The sequence below is a fragment of the Rhincodon typus genome, chromosome 16, assembly GCF_021869965.1.
Source record: "Rhincodon typus isolate 14 chromosome 16, sRhiTyp1.1, whole genome shotgun sequence".
Lineage (NCBI taxonomy): Eukaryota > Metazoa > Chordata > Chondrichthyes > Orectolobiformes > Rhincodontidae > Rhincodon > Rhincodon typus.
In genome coordinates, this window is record NC_063347.1 from 56,432,812 (window position 1) to 56,455,779 (window position 22,968).

At 41.5% G+C, this 22,968-nt stretch overlaps 1 protein-coding gene across 1 annotated transcript in view; it reads right to left on the reverse strand.

Moving 5' to 3' along the window:
- Nucleotides 1–22,968, reverse strand: part of dnah1 (dynein, axonemal, heavy chain 1) — a 395,000-nt gene that overhangs the window by 265,655 nt on the left and 106,377 nt on the right. The window contains exons 21-24 of the mRNA XM_048606524.1: nucleotides 14,825–15,078; nucleotides 6,833–7,045; nucleotides 6,432–6,596; nucleotides 1,217–1,338 (exon numbers count right to left, since the gene is read on the reverse strand). Coding sequence (XP_048462481.1) covers nucleotides 1,217–1,338; nucleotides 6,432–6,596; nucleotides 6,833–7,045; nucleotides 14,825–15,078 — 754 coding nt within the window. The remainder of the gene's footprint in view (nucleotides 1–1,216; nucleotides 1,339–6,431; nucleotides 6,597–6,832; nucleotides 7,046–14,824; nucleotides 15,079–22,968) is intronic.

Here is a 22,968-nt window from a genome sequence, read left to right on the forward strand (position 1 = left end):
CATAAATTGCACCTGCACATTTGGAGGAGGGAACACAGGAGGGAAATCTGGCAGTATCTGATGAAAAGCTTGTTGATGCCATTAGCATGGTAACAGGTGGAAGAAGGAAAACCAAACAAGATGTTATGATTTATGGCTGGCATATTCCAAGATAATATATATTGTATGTCGAAAAATGCTTCGTCTCCACTTGGAGTAATCTGATTACCCTACAATAGCAAGGGCATTAATGTTAATGTTTAACGACAGAGAAATGTTACAAGGGGTGACTATTTGAAGCCTTTATGATTCCAGGACTATAAATAAACTGAACCCAATAAAACATTAACATACCATGAATTCTGAAGACAGGAAACACAGATATAGGATTAAAAAGAAATTTAATGCACAATGTATGTTTTTGTCAAAGCAATCCTGATGCAGAAAAGAGGTAGGCTAGGTATCTGTACAGCAGTGGAGTACAGAAGAGTCATCCTGAATATAGAATGGTGTCTATGTTTGCTACAAAAAGACAATTATTGGGTTTCCCTGAGAGATCCCTTCACAACTGCCTTTTTGAGCCTTGAGACATTGAGACGCTTCTGGACCTGCTTGCCCTGGCCACAGTTAGGTTGTTGTTCACAGAAAAAGCCCAAATTCTAGAAAGGTGACAGAGCACTTTAACCACACCCTCTTCATCAATCAACAAAAGCTGCCACAGGTTGCTATTAACTGCTCTCTTGATGATTCTTTCATAGGGTTAGAAATGATGAAAGCATCAAACTCCTGTCTAGCAACAAAGCTACAACAACTGATGCTAATCCAAATGAACAGTATGCAATTGCACCATCAGCCCAAATTTAAACTAATCTCTGAAGTGGGGTTCAAACCAGCAATCTAATGACTCAGATGAAATAGTGCTGTCATTGCACCACATTTGAAAAATTGTCTTAGGTTGAAATGGGTGGTCTCCAAGGAAAGACTTCATTTTAGTTGCTGAAATTTCTTCGCATTGACAGATATTGCTGAACTATTTTTAAGGAGGCCTTCCATTTTCTTTCACCCAGCTAATTTCATTTTCTCCAATTAAACTGATCCCATTCTAAGTTTGTTTCATAACCTAGCCCCTCTTACTCAGAAAACAAACACAAGTTCTACTACATAATCTCTTTTACCATCAACTCCAGAAACATTTTTTCACACAAAACTGGCGTTGAACAGAATATTAACCTCTTACCTTGGGAAGGAAGCTCTCTTTGTCTCCAGATATTCACTCAGACCTTTCTGTACAAGATCCAGTTGTTTGTTGCATTCACGTAAGTTGTCTAGTAACCTTGGTTCAGGACATGTCTCGATAACCTGTTAAAAGAATCTAAGATGTCAATCAATAAGCAATCTCCTCCTGAGCCCATGGTAACAAAGGCAAATAGCAGTGACAATCAATTTTGTACTATAGAATTTGCTCATTTTGAGTCCCAGAATGGGCTGCTTTAACAAAATCCTCCTATCTTCTCAAGGTCCAGTTGAAAATGTTTCATCAGATGTGGCCTCTTTTACATAACAACAGCGCTGTAGAGCCATTGTCCTTGCAGATCCGTTGGCATGTATGTGCAATGTCTTGATCCAGGTTATTTTCACAGCCTGTTACAATTTTTGCTTGATGGAAGATATTCAGTACATTTGATCCAAGTTCAATGCTTTTTAATTCAAGTATTGAATAGGCTCTGGCTCCTATCTACCATCTTTTCATTAATTCCAGAAATTAATTCCAGAATCTTCACTCCACAACATCAATTCAGATTTTTAAAGTACCTTTCAAGCACCAAAATATACTAAGGCATTTCACAGAGGCATTATGTGACAAAATCTGTCACTAAGCCATATAATGAGATAGTGGATAGTTGGCCAAAAGCTGGGTCAAAGAGGTAGGCTTAAAGGAAACACTTACAGGAGGAAAGAAAGGTGGAGAAGTGTACGAAGAAAAATCCAGTGTTTAAGGCCTGGTCAGCTAAAGATATGGTCACCAGTGGTGGAATCTTTAAAAGAGGAAATTCAAGAGATCCGAATTGGAAGATTTTTTAAAGCTGCAGTAGGTTATGGTGAGAAAAATGGGGATTAGCTATGGTGATATATAGTCACCAGGGTTTTATGGTGGGATTTAGACATTACAGTCTTGGAAGTAAAAAATAGGACCCAATCAACCTTTATGTGCTCTAGACAGAACTGATGATGAATGACTAAACAAATGGTCTACCATGTACATTAACCATATATATCTGTATCCCTTAATCTTAAGGAAGAAGAGATGGGGGCCGAACCAGGTTGGCCAGGGTGAAAGAAAGCACTAGTTTTAAGGGAGGTCTTGGGAAGATTTACAACAGCACTCTATCACAGTGAACAGAGGACAAACAGTTGGGTGACACTAGTGAATGTGGAAAGAATTTATTTTTGAGAATCAGACAGGGAAGAAGATAGAGTTGAGAGACATTTGCAAGTGATTTTGGATTGACACAAGGAAAGTATTGAGTGAAATGGCGAGGTCAAAGGAATGGCTGAGAATAGGGGTGGGCAGTTTATAGTTTAAAAGAAATAGGCATGATGAGTTGAGATGGAAGTTGAAATAATTGAGGATAAGATGATGCTCAGTGCAAGAGCTGAGGGAGGAAAGGAGAGAAGATACATCAATGTGAAATTTGGCACAGTACTGGAAGGGAAATAGAGCACAAGAATTTAAATGAGAGGGAGAAGGGTGAAATAACACGAGGTGTCAAAAGGAGGAGAAAGTGTCCCTTTGAAAAAAGAATAGGAGACAGACCAAGGTATGATTTGCGAAGAGTCATAACACCAACCAGATAGTTTGGATGGGGCAAGTGGTGGAAGGTACAGCCAGACAGAGATACTTCATTTATGGAGAAGATGTTATTAATCTTTAATCATGTTGATGTCAACGTGGTCATCCACAATAAGTTCTGGGATGCCAAAGGCCATCTTCACAATTGAATGTATACACCAGAGGGAGTTGTGGAGAGGGGCAATGAAAGCTGGCAGAGTCAATGCGACTAGCATTGAGAAGGGTGAATGGGATAGGAAGGAAGCACAAAATTTTAAGCCATGGAGGGGTTGCTGAGTGGGAGGGTTAATTTAAGAATAGTGTGGGGCACTTGGGGTACAACTCGTAAGGAGGCAATGACAGGCACTTTGCAATATGCCAAGGAAAGCAAAGAGAAGCTAAAGGCTTATCTAAGAGTGAGATGACCCTGAGATGGTGGCAGAAGAATAGGAGGTTTGAGGAGAGCTGAAAGGGTGGGATAGGTATTTGGGAGAAATAAAAGGAGTCATGATAACAGAAGAGAGGGTCTGAAAGGTGTAAGATGAAAAAAGAAAAAAAGTTGGAGAAAAGAAAAAGTTGAAAAAGAAGTGATGGGTTTATGTCTGAAGCATCAGCCAAAACAAGCATGAAAAATATAGGGAAACTTAGGGTTTGTAGCAAAATTAGAATACAAATATTCTGGTAGTAAGTGGGAAATAGGGATGATGCATGCAAGTCTCTAAATGAATTAGAAGGTGTTTGAAGGGCGGTGTTTTGTAAGATGCAATGTTCTAGGTATCTCTGTTAGAATGAAGAGCCAGTTGGTTGCACAATCAACCAGGGCACTTATCTGCCTTCTTAACCAGATGCATGGTGCAGAAAGCCAATGAAGGAGTGAGTACAACATGATTCTTGAAAGACGTTCATCCTGTTAAAAATAAAATGATGTGCTGGTGCCAGTGTTGGACCAGGGTGGGCAAAGTCAGAAGTCACATGATGCCAGGTTATAATCCAACAGGTTTATTTGATAAGCTTTTGGAGTGCAGCCCTTTCGTCAGGTGCAGTGAGAGTGGAGAGCACACACACAGAGTTTATAGGCAGAGAGATCAAAAGATCATACAACTGGTGTGAGTGGAGTGTCAGATAATAAGTCTCTGCAGGTGACCTAGAGTGTTAGACAGCGAGTAAAGTGTTTATAAAGTCAATGTCAGTGCTGTGCTGTCATGACAATCAGGCAGATCGAAAGGAGTATACTAAGGGGGGCATCTCAGGTCAGACACTGAATTGTAGGTGTGAGGCCTTGTTCAGAATCTGTCTCAGAGTTTTAACCTAGAATCAGGCTGGTTTTATTCCTAAGGCAGGAATTTGTAAGATGCCACACTGGCTGACTGTGAATATAAATTGTGTGTTTTTTGAACAAAATAGAATGTATCTGCAAATAAACAAACATCTTGGATGAAATGATTCATCCCATAGATGTGTGTGTGTGTGTGTGTGTGTGTGTGTGTGTGTGTGTGTGTGTGTGTGTGTGTGTGTGTGTGTGTGAGAGACAGCATATGTGTGTAAGAGACAGTGTGTGTGAGACAGGGTCTGTGTGAGTGTGTGTGTGTTTGTGTGAGAGAGAGTGTGTATGTACATGTGTGTGTGTGAGAGAGTGTATGCGTGAGACAGTGTGCGTGTGAGAGAGTGCAATAAGTAATCCAAACTGTACCAACTAATTAAGGTAGAGACAGCATAACAGTTTATCAAGGTGATGCTGTCAAAACAGGAAAGTAAGGAAGATTTTACAGAAATAGAACAGTGTGGTGGGATCACCTGTAGCGCAACATGAACCCAAGATCATGGTAGAGGTCACCTTCATGTGTACAGAACTTGGCTATCAGTCTCTGCTTGGCAATTCCGCGAAGTTGTGTATCTCGGAGTCTGCCTTGGAGGACGCTTACCTGAAAATCGGAGGCTGAATGTCCTTGACTGCTGAAGTGTTCCCCCACTGGGAGGGCACATTCCTGTCTGGCAATTGTTGCGTGGTGTCCATTCATCCATTGTCATAGTGTCTGCATGGTCTCACCAATATACCATGCCTCGGGGCATCCTTGCCTGCAGTGTATGAGATAGACAACATTGGCTGAGTCACATGAGTTTCTTCTGTGTATGTGATGGATGGTGTTCCCACATGTGATGTAGTATCCATGTCAATGATCTGAAATGTTTTGCAGAGGTTGCCATGCCAGGGTTGAGAGGTGTTGCGGTCAATGTTGTCCTGAAGGCTGGGTAGTTTGCTGCAAACAATGGTCTGTTTAAGGTTTGGTGGTTGTTTGAAGTCAAGGTGGAGGCGTAGGGAAGATCTTGGTGAGATGCTCATCATCATCGATAACATGTTGAAGGCTGTGAAGAACATGGCATAGTCCCTTCGCTCCGGGGAAGTACTGGATGATGAAGGGTATTTCATCGGTTATATCCTGTGTCTGTCTTCTGAGGAGGTCAGCGCTGTTTTTTGCTGTGGCACGTCAGAACTGGCGATCAATGAGGTGAGAATCATAGCCTGTTCTTATGACGCCGTCTTTCAAAACCTTCAGGCATCCGTTGCATTCCTCCTCATCTGAGCAGATCCCGCGTTTGCGCAGGGCTTGTCCATAGGGAATGGCTTCTTTAACAGGTTTACAGCGGAAGCTAGAGAAGTGCAACATCATGCAGTTATTTGTGGGTTTGCAGTAGAGTGAGGTACTGAGGTGTCCGTCCTTGATGGAGATGCATGTGTCCAAGAATGAGATTGAGTTTGAAGAGTAGTCCATATAAGTCTGATGGTGGGATGAAACTTGGTGATATTGCTATGCAGTTGTTTCAGTGATTCCTCGCCATGAGTCCAAAGGAAGAAAATGTCGTCAATGGATCTGGTGTATAGCGTTGGTCAGAGGTCCTGCGCAGCAAAGAGGTCTTGTTTGAACTTGTGCTTGAAAATATTGGCGTATTGGGGTGCAAATTTGGTCCCCATGGCTGTTTTGTGTGTCTGGATGAAGAATTGGTTGTCGAAGGTGAAGACTTTGTTGTCGAGGATGAAGCAAATCAGTTGTAGGATGGCGTCTGGAAAATGGCAGTTGTTGGTATTGAGTACTGAGGCTGTTGCAGCGATGCTGTTGTTGTGGGGGATGCTGGTGTAGAGTCCATTGAAATGTCCATTGTGATGAGGAATGTTCCTGGTTCAACTGGTCCACAGGTGCTGGGTTTCTGTAAGAATTCTGTTATGTCTTTCTTTCTTAAATTTATCCCATGACTTGGCTTCCATAGTCCTCTGTGGTAAAATTTCACAGATTCACCATCGTCTGAGTGAAGACATTTCTCTTCATCTCAATTGGAAATGGTTTGGTCGCAACAGAAGCTGGGGGTTCCTTGTACAATAGGTTTCAAGATTCCTTCAACATAGCAAGAGAGGTTCACACACAGGGTCCCATTGCTTGATACGATGGGATGTCCTGATGTGTTGGCTTTGTGCCTATAAACTCTATGTCTATGTGCCCTTCTCTCTCACTGCTCCTGATGAAGGGGCTGCACTCCGAAAGCTTGTGTGATTTCAAATAAACCTGTTGGACTATAACCTGGTGTTGGGTGACTTCTGACTTTAAAAATAGTATGATAGCAACAATACCTTTCTGTTTTCATTTGCATTTTTCATGATAGTTATCCATAATCGCTCCATGGTATGATATCGTTTACTTTCCACTGGCAATTGTCTGTTGATGTCCTCAGAACTGAAGATAGGTTCTAGGTAAAGCCAGGACCTCTGACACAATAGCCACTCATCCAGGACATCCTGAAACAACATGGAGCACAATATAGTGTAGTCCTTACTAGTGCTAGTGACAAATACAACCAGTGAATTAATTTGACTAGATCCCACAGAAAAGCCAGATTAAATCTAATGACTTTATTTCTATGGGGGTTGGAAGACCAAGTTTTCCAGTATTTCTTTTCTGTATTATTTTACTTAATAGGGTGATTGATATATGAACCAGAAATTGCATGGCATGCCTAATAATCCTTACTCACCTGGGTCATGCGCAGCTTGTTTTCCCAACTGCTGATCCTCGCTTCATATGCCTTCTTGAAGGGTGAGAAGGACATGCTCTGTGTCATGACAATATGATCATCCAGTAACTGAGAGGCTTCATCTGGACTTTTCAGAATAAATGTTCCAGTTTCTTTGTACGGCATGACGTCAAAATTAATATCTTCCCACTCACCCTCCATCTTATCGAGGGCCTATGAATAAGAAGATATCAACATTAATAGAGGGAGATCTCTTTATTTGCAAAGAAACATAGAAAATAGGAGCAGGAATGGCCATTGATCTCACTCTGCTGTTCAATATAATTATAGCTGATCCTTTATCTCAACACCATATTCTCCCTCTCTCCCTGTGCCCCTTGACATCTTTCGACTCTAGAAATTTCTTTCTTTCTTAAATTTATCCCATGACTTGGCTTCCATAGTCCTCTGTGGTAAAATTTCACAGATTCACCATCGTCTGAGTGAAGACATTTCTCTTCATCTCAGTTGGAAATGGTTTATGGCATATCCTGAGATCATGGCCACTTGTCTTGGGCCCCTTGGCCAGAGGGAACATCATCCCTACATTAAGACTGTCCAGCCAAGTCAGAATTTTGTATTTTTTGAAGAGCTTCAGCATTTTTCCTCCATGCTATTGCAGCCTCAGGGACAGCGCTCACGGACTTGGAGTAAAGTGGCGTCCCGTTGCCACTTATGAAATCAAGAAGCCTTGGTTGGAGCAAAAATAGGAATCTGTATTAACTTTGTATGCATTTAAAAAAATAATTTATGTAATTAAAATAGCACTAGATTAATTATGGCAACTTATGCATATTTTACTGTATTTACATAAATACGTGTAACGATAAATTACAATACTATATGTTTTCCATAGCCCACACTGTTCAGAGTCCAATAGGATTCCTCCCTATGTCTCTTAGTGGAATCTATTTAATGTTCTGCCTCTTGCACAACACCACCATCTTTCCCACATAGTATATAGTGACAATCTGAGAAACTGCAGAAAATATAGAAAAGTTACAATACAAAAAGAGGTCATTCAGTCCACCATGTCTGCACCAGATGAATAAATTAGCCGTCCATTCTAAACCAACTTACCAGCACCTGATCCTTTCCTTGCAGGTTACAGCTTCAAGCTGCAGATTCTGTTTTGTTTTTAAATTAGTTCAGGATTTCTGCTTCAGCCACAAAACTGGGCAGCAAACCCAGGACACCTACCAAAATATTTTCCCTCATGTCTGCTCTATTCACCTTAACGACCCTAAAAGTGTGCCCTCAGGTAATTGATCCATCTGCTGGGGGAAACAGGGCTTCCCTGACCACTTTGTCCAAGTCCCTCATTATTTTGTTCATCTTGATTAAGTCACCTCTCAGCCTCCTCTGTTCTCAGGTGAAAAAAACATTAGCCTATTCAATCTTTCCTCGTACCTGTAATTTTCAAGCCTTTGTAACACTCTTGTAAATCTTCTCTGTACTTTTTCTACGGAAATTATGCCCTCACTGTGTTGTGGTAATCAGAACTGTACGCAAAGTTCCAGCCATAACTAACCAGTGTCTTTATACAGTTCCAGCATTAAATCCCTGCTCTTCTATCCAAAACCTCACCAATGAAGGAAAACATCCAATATGCCTTCTTTATCTGCCTGACCTGCCACCTTCGGGACTTTGTGGTCATGTATTCCATGGTGAACACATATTACAAGGTCTTTTACATCTTCTATCTATCTCAATGTCTTCCTGTTTATTGTGAATTCCCTTGCTTTATTTACCCTCCCCAACTGCATAACCTCACACTCCTTGCATTAAATTCCATTTGACAATTTTCCATCCCATTAACTCAACCATTGCAATCTTCCTGCAGTCAACAGAGATCCTCTTCATTATCAACAGATTGCTACATTGCTATGAAACACTGCTAGTCTCTTTGAACAATGGTATCGGCAGGCATGTTGACAGCAGGTAACAACAGTTGAGTTTCCACTGCAGCACTCAGATAATTTGGATTTTGTTTACACTGCAATAGATGAATTTTAATTCTGCATAGGTCAACAAGCCAAATAGCCTTCTTTTATCAGGTAGAATCATTCTCTAATTCTATGAAGACATTAAGTATCAGATGCTACATCACAGTTGTGCCCATAAGTGCAAAAATCAAGTTAACCACCACATTCACATTGGAACAGAATGCTCGTAACTCTGCAAAACTTGATGCAATGTTATGCTGCTTGACATGCCTCCATGCTACTTGACAGAGACCATAGACTCTCATAAAGTTCTCCCAATGCAGCAAGAATTTCTGTGTTCACATTCATCAGCTTTTATCTGCACAATGTCTCATCAAAACATTTATCTCAGTGCTCTGCAATAACAAGTGATAATAATAATCCACATGTGTTTTTGATTTAATAAGAGTCATGTAAATCATGGCGATTTAACTAATCACATGAATTTGATACCAGTAAGAGGGAAAATAGCAGTTAAGAATAAGCATGCAAAGGGAGATGTCTCAAACATTACACTAGAAACCTGTATTTGATAACCTAGTATGTACAGTTGTAAATAGAGAAGTATTGTTGAACATAAAGAATTGAGGAACCTTACTTGGAGATAAGGAGCCAGAAACTCCAGGGAGAAGGAATGTGCAGACACCCACAACCTGAGATACTCCAGACTGATACCTCAAAGTAACAGCAGTATTGGCATAGAGCACAAGATAAAGAAGATTTGACATTTAATATTTTGCAAGGTCTGAAAGAAAAGTGACATCACATCGATTTTGTTTACACTGCAATGGATGAATTTTAATTCTGCATACGTCAACAAGCCCAATAGCCTTCTTTTATCAGGTAGAATCACACCCATTCCCCGCAATAACAACCAAAACAGAATCCCCCTCGTCCTCACATCCCACCCCAGCAACCTCCGGATCCAACGCATCATCCTCCAGCACTTCCGCCATCTGTAATCTGACCCCACTACCAAAGACATTTTTCCCTCCCCACCCTTATCTGCTTTCCGGAGGGACCACTCTCTCCATGATTCCCTTGTCCACTCCACACTCCCCACCAGCCCCACCACCCCTGGCACTTTTCTCTGCAACCGCAGGAAGTGCTACAACTGCCCCTACACCTCCCCACTCACCCGCACCCCAGGCCCCAAGAAGACCTTCCACATCAAGCAGATGTTAACCTGTACATCTGCTAATGTGGTATTCTGTATCCGCTGTTCCCGATGTGGCCTCCTCTACATTGGGGATACCAAACGGAGGCTTTGTGGAACACCTACACTCGGTTCACGACAAACGACTGCACCTCCCAGTCGCGAACGATTTCAACACCCCCTCCCACTCCTTGGACGACATGCAGTGCCACAACGATGCCACCCGAAGGTTGCAGGAACAGCACCTCATATTTTGCCTGGGAACCCTGCAGCCCAATGGTATCAATGTGGACTTCACATGGTTCAAAATCTCCCCTCCCCCGGCCGCATCCCAAAACCAGCCCAGCTCGTCCCCGCCTCCCTAACCTGTCCATCCTTCCTCCCACCTATCCACTCCTCCCACCTCAAGCCCCACCCCCACCTCCTACCTACCAGCCTCATCCCGCCTCCTTGACCTGTCCGTCCTCCCTGGACTGACCTATCCCCACCCTAACTCCCCACCTACACTCACCTTTACTGGCTCCATCCCCGCCTCTTTGTCCTGTCTGTCTCCTCTCCACCTATCTTCTCCTTTATCCATCTTCCATTCGCCTCCCCCTCTCTCCCTATTTATTTCTGAATCCCCTTCCCCTCCCCTATTTCTGAAGAAGGGTCCAGACCCAAATCGTCAGCTTTCCTGCTCCTCTGATGCTGCTTGGCCTGCTGCATTCATCCAGCTCTACACCTTGTTATCTCTGACATCACAGAGGAATGTCATGTTCCCCAAAATAATTTCCACCTACATAATTTTAATGACATATGCCATATGCCTACTAAACTGACTCTTTGAAGTTATATCTGCTTTATTTTATATATCCCCATCATGTTTTTGTAACATCATTGAACATGTTCGCTGATATTCATGATTTTGAACCATGACAGAAATCACATGACAACAAAATTATAATCCAACAGGTTTATTTGAAAACACAAGCTTTTGGAGCATAGCCCCTTTGTCAGTTGAAGTGAGACTTCTCACTTCACCTGATGAAGGGGCTACACTCCAAAAGCTTGTGTTTTCACATAAACCCGTTGGACTATAACCTGGTGTCGTGTGATTTCTGACCTTGTCCACCCCAGTCCAACAGTGGCACCTCCACATTTTGAACCATATTCAGGCTCTGATTCTGTCTCATACTGAAGTATGCCCTAAGATAGTACCAGAGATTAGGATTGCAAAGTTCTTCTTGCATCAATTTTATTGGATTTATTTTGAATCCATTACACTTGAATTTCTGATTTTTAGAAAGTGAAACATCAAGGAAGTTAAAAAAATACTCTAAAGAAAACATTGAAGATTGCCACATTTATAGAGATTTAACTCAAAAAATGTTGAAGAAGTGAAATCTTTAACTGAGATAATGTAGCTCTGAAAAGCTACCTTCCAGATTATAACTAAATTAGGCACTAAAACATTTCAAAGAAATAGAGGTGGTTTCATTGGGTTTTGGTGCATAGCAATATTTCTTGGCAATAGGGTATATTTTAAGAGGAATAGAATGGAATAATTCATTTTAAACCTGCACAGAAGTTTGAAGCATGCTTCTAGTCTCCAAATTATTCAGAAGAAATATATGCATGGAAAAACCTTGGAATGATCTTACCTGAACTGGTATCAGTTATGCAGACCCAATCTACATCTTTTAGGACCCGACCAGGTTTGTCTGAAAAGTGGCAAGTAACATTAAGACCTCACAAATGCCAGGCAATGACCATCTCCGATAAAAGGAAATATAACCACTACCCCTTGATATTCAGTGGCATTACCATCACTGAATTCCCTTCTATCAACATTCCTGAGGGTTACCGTTGACAAAAAATTCAACAGATCTAACTAGATAAATGCAGTGGCTACACGAACAAGTCAGGTTAGGAATGGGTGAGTAGGAATAGGAACAGGCTGGGTGCATAACTCACCTCCTGACTCCCCAGAGCCTGTCCAACATCTACAAGACACAAGTCAGGAGTGTGATGGAAGGCTCCCCACTTGTCTGGATGAGCACAGCTCCAACAAGACTCAAACAGCTTGACACTATCCAGGGCAACACAGCCCACTCGATTGTCACCATATCCATAATCATCCACTCCATCCACCACTAACACTCAGTTGCAGCAGTGTGTACTGACTACAAGATGCACTGCAGAAATTCACCCAAGATCCTTAGACGGCACCTTCTAACCCACGTCACTTCAATCTAAAAGGAGGAGGGTAACAGATACATGGGAACATTACCGCTTGCATATTTCCCTCCAACCATTCACCATTCTGACTTGGAAATATGTCTCCATTCCTTCTGTGTTGCTGGGTCAAAATCCTGAAATTCCCTTCCTAATGGCATTGTGGGTCTACCTACAGCATATGGATTGCCATGGTTCAAGAAGACAGGTCACCACCACCTTCTCAAGGGCAACTAATTTCGATAAATTTAGATAATTTAATTTAAATAAATGTGAGGTGTTGCATTTCACTAAGACAAATCAGGACAGGACTTACCTAGTTAATGGTGGGGCCCTGGGGAAACAAAGAGACCTAGTGGTGAAGGTGTATAGTTCCTTGAAAGTGGAGTTGCAGTCAACAGGGTGATGAAGAAAGCACTTGGTACGCTTACCTTCATTGGTCAGAGCATTGAGTATAGGAGTTGGGATTTCATGTTGTGGCTGTACAGGACATTGGTGAGGTCACCTATAGAATACTGCATACAATTCTGGTCTCCCTTTTATAGGAAGGATCTTGTTAAACTTGAGATGGTGCAGAAAAGATTTACAAAGATGTTGATGGCACTGGAGGGTTTGAGTTATAGGAGACGGTGAATAGGCTGGTGCTTTTTTCCTCGGAACGTCAGAGGCTGAAGGGTGGCCTTATAGAGGTTTATAAAATCATGACAAGCATAGATTGGGTGAATAGTCAAGGTCTTTTGCCTTGGGTGACAGAGTCTAAAACTAGAAGGCATAATTTAAGGTGAGAGGGGAAAAATTCAAAAATGACCTGAGGGGTAACTTTTTCATGCAGAGGGTGGTGCTTGTATGGAACGAGCTGCGAGAGGAAGTGATGGAGGCAGGTACAATTACAACATTTAAAAGGCATCTGGATGGGTAGATGAATAGGAAGGGTTTAGAGGGATGTGGGCCAAATGCTGGCTAATGGGACTAGGTCAGATTAGGATGCCTGGACAGCGTGGACGATATGGGCTGAAGGGTCTGTTTCTGTGCTGCATGACTTTTTTTTTCTTTATTCATTCACGGGATGAGGGCATTGCTGGCTAGGCAGCATTTATTGCCCATCGGCAAGTTAAGAATCAACTACATTGCTGTGGGTGTGGAGTCATATATAGGCCAGACCAGGTAAGGATGGCAGTTTCCTTCCCAAAAGGACATTAGTGAAACAGATGGGTTTTTCCGACAATTGGCAATGGATTCATAGTCATCATTAGATTCTTAATTCCAGACATTTATTGAATTCAAATTCCACCATCTGCCATGGCGGGATTCAAAACCGGGTCCCCAGAATGTTGCCTGGATATCTGGATTAGCAGTCCAGCAATAATACCACTAGGCCATCACCTCCCCACGACTATGATTGTAACTAGGGATGGGTGATAAATGCAAGCCCATGTCCAATGAGTGAATTAAAAAAAGGTGTGGCACAGTGGCTCAGTGGTTAGCACTGCTGCCTCATAATGCCAGGAACCTGGGTTTGAGCTCACCTTCGGGCGACCACCTGTGTGGAGTTTGCACATTCCCCCATGTCTGCATGGATTTCCTCCAGGTGCTCTGATTTCCTCCCACAGTCCAAAGATGCGGAGGCTAGGTGGATTGACCATGCTAAATTGCCCATAGTGTTCAGGGATGTGTAGATTAGGGGGATGGGTCTGGGTGGGATGCTCTGAGGGTTGGTGTGGATTTGTTGGGCTTAAGGGCCTGTTTCCACGCTGTATGACTAACAATCCATATAGTCCCAAAATGGTCTATATTGATTTAAACTGAATGGTTTTATTCATCGACTCCAATATTCTATTACTTTCACTGCAACATTAGCCATTAAACTTGAATAATTTCTGCACAACAATCTTTTCCCTTGTATACTTTATTAATGGTGTTCCTTGAAAATAAATATGCTTTGCGTTAGCCTTACCAACATGTATGTGATTACATTTCTCCAAACTTATTGCTGTGCAGTCCACTGTGCTAGTACATCAAAGTCTTTCTACATTTGATATCACTCCTTTGCTGCCCAAATCCTTGCATAAATGTTGTTGTCATTTGCCACTTTACTGATCATGTTACACCACATCCTTATCTGAGTCATTAATAAAGATAGCAAATAGTATCAGGATTAAGATTAACCTCAGAGGACATCATGTGAAATCAATTTCCATCTTGAACCTCATTAGTTTACTATGATATTTTGATTTTGGGATTGGAATAACATTTCTAGTTCAATTTATTAAATTTCTACTGATGCTACAAGACTATATTTTGTGAATTAAGAGTATAAAATGCCAAAAACAAAAATAGAGATTGCTGGAAAAGTTCAGCCGGTCTGGCAGCATCTGTAGAGAGAAATCAGGTTTAACGTTTCGGGTCAAGTGACCCTTCCTCAGAACAGTTCTGAACACTTGACTCGAAATGTTAACTCTGATTTCTCTCCACAGATGCTGCCAGACCTGCTGAGCTTTTCCAGCAATTTCTACTTTTGTTTCTGATTTACAATATCTGCAGTTCATTCGATTTTCATTTAGTATAAAATACCAAAATGGTTTCTGAAATGCCTACCTGTTCTATGGCATACTCCTTTCCAGCTACTTCTGCCACCTTAGAAATGGTCTCTACATGATCTTGAAGATTCATGTCCAAACACCGGGCAAATGTTAGATTAGTCTTGGGCTTGACTGGTATTTGGATTTGCTCTGATATCATATCCCAGTGTCTGTTTCGCATGCCAGGATTCCGCAGTGCTTGAATCAGTGGGATATATGGCTTAAAGCTTTCAACCATTGATCGGATTTTTATTGCAACTTCTGCAAGGCCTGTAAACAGTGAATGAAATGTCAGACTGCAAGGGTTACAGTGTTTCATAGATTTCTGAATATTGTGGGTGAGGCTAAAAAGAGGAAGGAACAGAAAATCCATAAACTGCTGTGGTTTACATTGTTACTTATCGAAAGTTAAATTGCTCTTCCTGAAAGGCAAGCTAAATGATATCCCATTTAATAAAATAACCATGGGAGTATAATACATATATCTTGAACTTTTAAACAAAGGCCACTTTGCTAAGAAAAAGGCATTGGGTACATTAGCAATAATGTTGCAGTATGAGGAGCAGGGAACTCAAATAGAGTCATACAGTCTGGAGAACTTTCAAGGAGACGTCACATGGCCCACTTTGTGAGACGAATAAGACTAGTGCTTTTTTTAACTCAATGAGCGAGACTTTAAGACTGACTGGGAGGCAACAGCCCATTGCTTTCTCTCTTTCTCTCTTTATTTACAACTCCTGTCAGCAAAGTATTGAGCTGAAAACCCGTTGACAGTCATTCTTATGTGTTACAGCAATGTTCCTGAACAGGATTTTCTTATAATGTCCCCACCATCTGATGCAAATGGATTTTAGCCAACTACAATTGTTCCTGGAAGAGAACCCAATGCCATCAGCTTTGTATGCATGCAGAATAACTTGGAATTAAAATACCAATTGGTACAATCTATGACTTATCCTTCCTTCATGAGTTTAGCTACTAGTTGAAGGACTTTAAAGTTCACACTCTGCAGAATTTTAATTTTTTGTTTCTCTTCAGACTTAATAACAGATGTATACGTTAGTTTTTAAAAGAGTACATAGTTTTGCATAATTCAAACTGTTTGTCAATCTTCATATCTTTGAGTAAGTTTGATTGTGGTAATACATTGATTATTTGTTGCTGATGAAGAAAACTTCTTAGTACTGAACCTGACATAGTCTGACACCTATATAATTGGCAATTGCTAAATGGGACAGACTTTGAATAGATCTAGCAACTCAAGGCTGGGCATCCATGAGGCACTGTGGGCCATCAACAGCAGCAGAATTGTGCTCCAGCACAATCTGTAACCTCATGGCCCGGCTTACTCCCCAATCAACCATTACCATCAGGCCAGGGGATCAACCCTGGTTCAATGGAGAGTGCAGGAGGGCATACCAGGAGCAGCACCAGGCATACCAAAAGATAAGGTATCAACCTGGTGAAGCCATCAAACAGGACTACTCGCATACCAAGCAACCTAAGCAGCAAATGATAGACAGAGCTAAACGATCCCAGAACCAATGGTTCAGATCTAAGCTCTGCAGTCCTGCCCCAACCAGTCGTGAAATGGTGGTGGACAATTAAACAACTGACTTGAGGAGAAGCCTCCACAAATACCCCCATCCTCAATGATGGAAGTGTCCAGCACATCAATGCAAAAGATAAGGCTGAAGCTTTAGAAGCAACCTTCACCTAGAAGTGCCAAGTGGATGATAGATCTTGGCTTTCTCCAGAGATACCCAGCATTACAGATTCCAGTCTTCAGTCAATTCGATTCACTCCACGTGATATCACGAAACGGTTGGAGGCACTGGATACTGCAAAGGCTACGGGCCCCGACAACATTCCAGCAATAGTACTGAAGACTAGGGCTCCAGAACTTGCCGATCCCCTAACCAAGCTGTTCCAGTACAGTTACAACACTGACATCTACCTGACCATGTGCAAAATTGCCCAAGTATGTCCTCTACATAAAAAAGGTCAGATCCAACCCAGCTAATTACCACTAGGCCACTGTCGATCATCAGTACAGTGATAGAAGGCATCATCAACAGCGCTATCAAGTAGGACCTTCTCAGCAGTAACCTGCTCAGTGATGCCCAGTTTGGGTTCCGCCAGGGCCACTCAGCTCCTGACCTCATTACAGCCTTAGTTCAAACACAGACAAAACAGCTAAATTCCAAAGGTGAGGTGAGAGTAACAGCCCTTGATATCAAAGCTGCATTTGACCGACTGTGGCATCACGGAGACCTAGCAAAACTGGAATCAATGGGTATCACCAAAGATCCTCAGACCTTCCAAACCCACAACCACTTCCATCTAGAAGGACAAGGGCAGCAGATACATGGGAAGACCACGTTCAAGTTCCCTTCCAAGCTACTCACCATTCTGACTTGGAAATGTATTGCTGTTCCTCCACTGTCGCCGGGACAAAATCCTGGAATTCCCTCCCTAATGGCACTGTGGGTCAACCCATAGCAGGAGGACTGCAGCAGTGCAAGAAGGCAGCTCACCCCTACCTTCTCAAGGGCAACTACGGACTGGCAATAAATGCTGGCCAACTAGCAATGCCCACATCCCACAAAATGAATAAATAACAAAAAAAATGACCACCCTAGTTAAATTTAACATCTGTTGTGATCAGTGGACGAACATAGAACAGTACAGCACAGTACAGGCCCTTCGGCCCACGATGTTGTGCCGACCAGTTATCCTACTCTAAGATCAAACTACCCTGCATTCCCTTCATTTTACTATCATCCATCTGCCCATCCAAGAGTCGCTTAAATGTCCCTAATGTATCTGGATCTACTACCACCGCTGGCAGTGCATTCCACACACCCACCACTCTCTGTGTAAAGAACCTACCTCTGACATCTCCCTTATACCTTCCTCCAATCACCTTAAAATTATGCCCTCTCGTGATAGCCATTTCTGCCCTGGGAAAAAGTCTCTGGCTATCCAGTCTATCTGTGCCTCTCATCATCCTGTACACTTCTATCAAGCCATCTCTCATCCTTCTTCACTCCAATGAGAAAAGCCCTAGCTCCCTTAACCTTTCCTCATAAGACCTGCGCTCCAGTCCAGGCAGCATCCTGGTAAATCTCCTGTGCACCCTCTCTAAAGCTTCCACATCCTTCCTATAATGATGCAACCAGAACTGAACACAATATTCCAAGTCTAACCAGGGTTTTATAGAGATGCAGCACAACCTCACGGCTCTTAAACTCAATCCCCCTGCTAATGAAAGCCAACACACCATATGCCTTGTTAAGAACCCTATCAACTTGGGTGGCAAGTTTGAGGGATCTATGGACGTGGACCCCAAGATCCCTCTGTTCCTCCACACTGCCAAGAATCCTGCCATTAACCCTGTATTCTGCATTCAAATGCGACCTTCCAAAATGAATCACTTCACACGTTTCCCAGTTGAATTCCATCTGCCACCTCTTTGCCCAGCTTTGCATCCTGTCAATGTCCCGTTGCAACCTACAACAGTATCCTCCACACTTTCCACAACTCCACCAACTTTTGTGTCATCGGCAAACTTACTAACCCACCCTTCCACTTCCTCATCCAAGTCATTTATAAAAATCACAAAGAGCAGAGGTCCCAGAACAGATCTCTGCGGAACACCACTGGTCACCGAGATCCCTGCGGAACACCACTAGGAGCAGAACTGGAAAAGAAAACAATAAATCCCTCCAATCTTGGTTGTAACAAAACTAGTGTGCAGAAACTTAGGAATTAATATCTGAACAATACACAATTTGGAATGGAGTCAAGCATATCAGTGAGTTAAATATGTGAATTAAAGAGAATTCATAGAATGCCTAGGGAAAAGGAAGCTGTTTACTTTGGTGATTTGTTTTAAACTGAGTTCTGATTAGCGTTTAAAGTTTTTGAGAAGATCTGATTAGTGTCCTGGTGAACTGAATAGCTCAGGCAGAAGAAAGAGTTTTAATATAAACGATTGGGAAGGAGTTAGCGGCAAGTCAAAATTTAGAAATTTAAACATAAAAGTAGAGTTAATAAAACAACTTAGTAAAGTGTGGCAGGAAAGGCCAGAAATAAACAGGAAATAGTCAGGTTAAAAAAAAGTTAAAATGAAAGGCTCTGTATCTGATGGATGAAGTAATTATACTAAGAATAAGAACGACAGAATGAGAACAACAAAGAATCAGTGAGTTTAATCAGTTACAGAAACATGATTGCAAGGTAATCAGATTGGGAACTAAATATACTTGTGCACTTGACATTTTGAAATGACAAGCAGAACAGAGAATGAGGTTTGGTGCTGGTAACCTTGAAACAACCTTGAAATTAATGCGTAGTGATAAGAAATGATCTTTGCTTGGAAGATCAAATAACACCATTATGTTAGATGGAGATTTCCTTCTAGTCACACGTGGGATGTGAGCATTTATTGCACATCATTAGTTGCTCTTAAGAAGGCATTGGTGAGCTGACTGTTTGAACTGCCATAATCCATGTAGGTAGACCTACAATGCCATTCGGGATGCAATTTCAGGATTTTATCCCTATGACAATGAGGGGAAGTGATATATTTCCAAGTCAGGATGATGAGTGACTTGGAGGAGAACTTGCAGGAGGGGTGGTGCTCCCATGTATCTGCTGCCATTATTGTTCTAGGTGGTAATGGTCTTGAGTTTGTCAATGGATCTTTGGCGAATTTCTTCAGCGCATTTTGCAGATGGTACACACTGCTGTTATTGGAGGGAGTGGATATTTGTGGATATGGTGGCATTCAGGTGAGCTGCTTTGTCCTGAGTGATGTCAAGCTTCTTGAGTGTTATTGGTGCTGCACTCATCCAGATAAATGAGGAGTATTCTGTCACATTTCTGACTTGTGCCTTGTAGATTCAGGACACGCTTTGAGCAGTCAGGAGGTGAGTTACTTGCTGCAGTATTCCTAGCTTCTGACCTATTTTTGTAGCAACTATATTTATGTAACTAGTCCAGTTGACTTTCTAGTCAATGGTAATGCCCAGGATGTTGATAGTGAGGATTCAGTGATGGTAAAGCCATCGAATAGCAAAGGATGGTGGTTAGATTGTCCCTTATTGAAAATGATCATTGCCTGGCATTTGTGTGGCACAAATGCTGCTTACCACTTTTCAGCCCAAGTCTGGATGCTGTCCAGGTATTACTACATTCGGACATGGACTACTTCAGTATCTGAGGAGTCACAAATGGTGCTAAACACTATGTCCTCATTGGTGGACATCCCTACTTCTTACCTTGTGATGGAGGAAAGGTTGTTGATGAAGCAGCTGAAAACAGTCGGGCTTACGGCACAACCCTGAGGAACTCCTGCAGAGATGTCCTGGTGCTGAGATGACTGATCTCCAACAATCAGTACCATCTTCCTAGTGCCAGGTGTATCTCCGACCAGCAGAGAGTTTGCCCCCTGATACCTACTGACTCCAGTTTTGTTGGAGTTCCTTGATGCCACACTCTGTCAAATGCCGCCTTTATATCAAGGCCAGTCACTCTCACCTTACATATGGAATTCATCTCTTTTGTCCATATTTGAACCAAGGCTGTAATGAGGTCAGGAGCTGAGTGGCCCTGGTGGAATCCAAACTGAGCATCATTGAGCAAGTTATTGCTGAGCAGGTGCTGCTTGATAGCACTGTTGATGACACCTTCCATCACTTTACTGATGATCGAGCATAGACTGATGGGGTGGTAATTGGCTGGGTTGGATTTGTCCTGCTTTTTCATGTACAGGAGATACCTGGGCAATTTTCCATAGTCAGGTAGATGCCAGTGTTGTTGCTGAGAAATAACAAAGGACAGAAACCAATGGTAGAGTAGTTTACTGCCCACCAAAATAATCTATACCTCTGGACAGAGTTCTAACTAAGAAAAAGCAAGACATTTATAAAGATAATGCAATAACTGTGAGTGACATTAATTTTCATATAGATTAAATAAATCCAATAGGCAAAGCCAGTCTGGAGGATGAGTTCATGGAATACATTCAAGGCAATTTCATAGAACAATATGCCATGGAGTCAATCGGCATTAGACTATTTCGGATCTAGTTTCATGTAAAAAGATATGATAATTTCATAGTAAAGGATTTTATTATAATATGACCACATTTAAATTAAGTTTGATAGTTACATATTTAGTTTGAAACAAGATTTTACATAAGTATGGGGCCCAGATGGCCTAGGTGGATTGAGAAAACAGATTAAAATGTAGAACAATAGATTAAGTGGTGACAGTCATGTAAATAAATAGCTCAAAATTCTGAACAAAAATGAATTTCACTAAGTAACAAAAACTCCACAAGAACATTTAAAGTATGAGATTAAAAGAAGAAACTTTTTAATATTATGAAAAATAGCAAAGATTGGGAAAGTTTCAGAAACTAGCAAAGGATAATCAAAAAATTGCTAGAATTCATTGCTATTTAAAATTACTAGTAACCCAGGAAGAAACATAAAAACAAAGTGTAAGAACTTGTGCAAGTATGCCAAAAAGTGTAGACTAACAAATGCAAACATTCATCCCTTATGGCCTGAGAAAGGAGAAATTATAGTAAAGAATAAGGTGATGGCAGAGATGTTGAATAAATATTTTTATTTGTCTTCAAACTAGAAGACACTAAAAGCAGAGTAAAAATTGTAAACCAAGTAACTAATGTGAATGAGGAACTTAAAGGTCCTTGTAGAGGAATCCCATTGCCCTGATTGTTGGAAGCCTTCATGTCCCAATGTTTTGAAGATGCTGTTCAAATGTTATTTGTGTGTGTGACATGATAGCTAAATGGTCACATTCCTGAGAAACTGCTTCTGATATTGGCCACACAAACTCATTGGAACGGTCTCCAATGGATCGAGGCACAGAAGTTATGATAGTTTCTTTGGCCGCTGCACAAAGAGCAGATCTAAGAATGGATGAGAAACACGTCCATCTGGAAATCAGGACCAGCACCAACCTGCAGTGGATGTGGAACAGCCTCCTAATGTAGAGTTTTCAGCCATTGGTACTTTCATGATGCAGTGATGACGCAGGAGATCCACAGCAGGTGGGGACGGATGAGGTGGAGCAGAGGGGCTGCAGGTTAATGCTCTTGGAACATGGTATTGTATGCCATATGGCAGTTGGTGAAATATGAATTCAATAAAAATTTGCAATGAAAAGTTAGCCAAACAGCAACCATGTAACCACTGTTAATTGTCAGAAAATTCTATCTGGTTCACTAACGTCCTAAAGGGAAGGAAATCTGTTGATCTTCCCTGGTCAGGCACACATGTGACACCAGAACCACACAGAAATGTTATTAGTTTAAAAACTTCAATCAAATCAACCCTTCGTGAACATGCTGGGAAATATAATCTAGCTTGTGTGAACACTCCTTGTAATTTAATTCTGTTGTAATACAAATATCAATAAATCTAAGCTGCATTCCCTGCAAGGACAATATATAATTCCCAAGATGTGATGCTGAGTATGTTCATGATACTCCAGATGTCATCTACACATGGCTTTGTATACCTGAAGTATGATTTCTACTCCTTTTGTTCTAGAGCTCTAAAGTCTACCATTGTATTAGTCTTTTTGATTATTTTCTGTACTTCCTCGTGACATTTTAATGTTCTATGGATCTAGACTGACAGGTTTCTTTGCATTTCCACTATTTCTATCTTTTATGATCGAAAAAGTGTCCTGTTTAATCCAATGGGGATATAGGCATATTTCTGTACACTGATATCCAATTGGCACACTTTGCAATGCATTTATATCTCTTTGTAATTTTGTGCTTCAGCCCTTACTGCTAATAATACCATTTATTTTTCTGTCGTGTGTAAGTAGCTTCCTATCTGATCATCTAAGTCAGTAATATTAATCATGAATTATGTGGCACCAGATACATACACTAACGGAAGACAACTAGTCATATCCTGCAATCTGGAGAACCTGACCGTTACCGATATTGTCTGTCTCCTGTCAGTCAATCAATTTCTTAAGCAAATCGATAATAATTTCAACTTTGGTCAAAAGAATCTTATGAGGGACTTTGTGAAATGATTTCTGGAAGTCCATACAAATAACAGCCATTGACATTTCACCATCAGCTACTTCAGCCAGCTCTTTTAA